This window comes from Penaeus monodon, chromosome 15 (genome assembly GCF_015228065.2).
Source record: "Penaeus monodon isolate SGIC_2016 chromosome 15, NSTDA_Pmon_1, whole genome shotgun sequence".
Taxonomy (NCBI): domain Eukaryota; kingdom Metazoa; phylum Arthropoda; class Malacostraca; order Decapoda; family Penaeidae; genus Penaeus; species Penaeus monodon.
In genome coordinates this window covers 27623647-27624133 of record NC_051400.1, presented here as the reverse complement: position 1 = coordinate 27624133, position 487 = coordinate 27623647, and the positions used below count along the sequence as shown (strand labels likewise).

Sequence of the window (487 nt, the reverse complement as noted above, 5' to 3'; positions counted from 1 at the left end):
CACGAAAGTAATAACGGGAACGAGCATTTAAAATTCATAAGTTGAGCAACCGCCATACGAAATTTAATGACCGCCAGCCCGTCTCAGAGGTCCGCGGAGAGTGGAAAGGTGTTCATTCGCACCGAGGAACGTACTGCTGAACACATATTTAACATGGTTCATTGCCGTTCAGTTTGGATGCGTTGGCTCGTGCGCTTGGCTATTGTCTTCTTATTGACAGTGATGTTGGCGCTGATGGGGAGTGACAAGGCGGCGCTGATGGGGAGGGACAAGGCGGCGCTGATGGGGAGTAACAAGGCGGCGCTGATGGGGAGTGAGAAGGCGGCGCTGATGGGGAGTGAGAAGGCGGCGCTGATGGGGAGTAACAAGGCGGCGCTGATGGGGAGTGAGAAGGCGGCGCTGATGGGGAGTGACAAGGCGGAAATCACAAACTTGGAGGTAACGCATAGTCAAAGAAAAAAGGAAAAAATAGAGTATAGAAAAATAA

The 487-nt window shown here is 51.7% G+C and overlaps 1 protein-coding gene across 1 annotated transcript in view; it reads left to right on the top strand.

Moving 5' to 3' along the window:
• Window positions 1-114: 114 nt before the first annotated feature.
• The window catches only part of LOC119581883, an 11971-nt gene continuing 11598 nt past the window's right edge, over window positions 115-487 (top strand). The window contains exon 1 of the mRNA XM_037930043.1: window positions 115-438. Coding sequence (XP_037785971.1) covers window positions 154-438 — 285 coding nt within the window. The 5' untranslated portion in view covers window positions 115-153. The remainder of the gene's footprint in view (window positions 439-487) is intronic.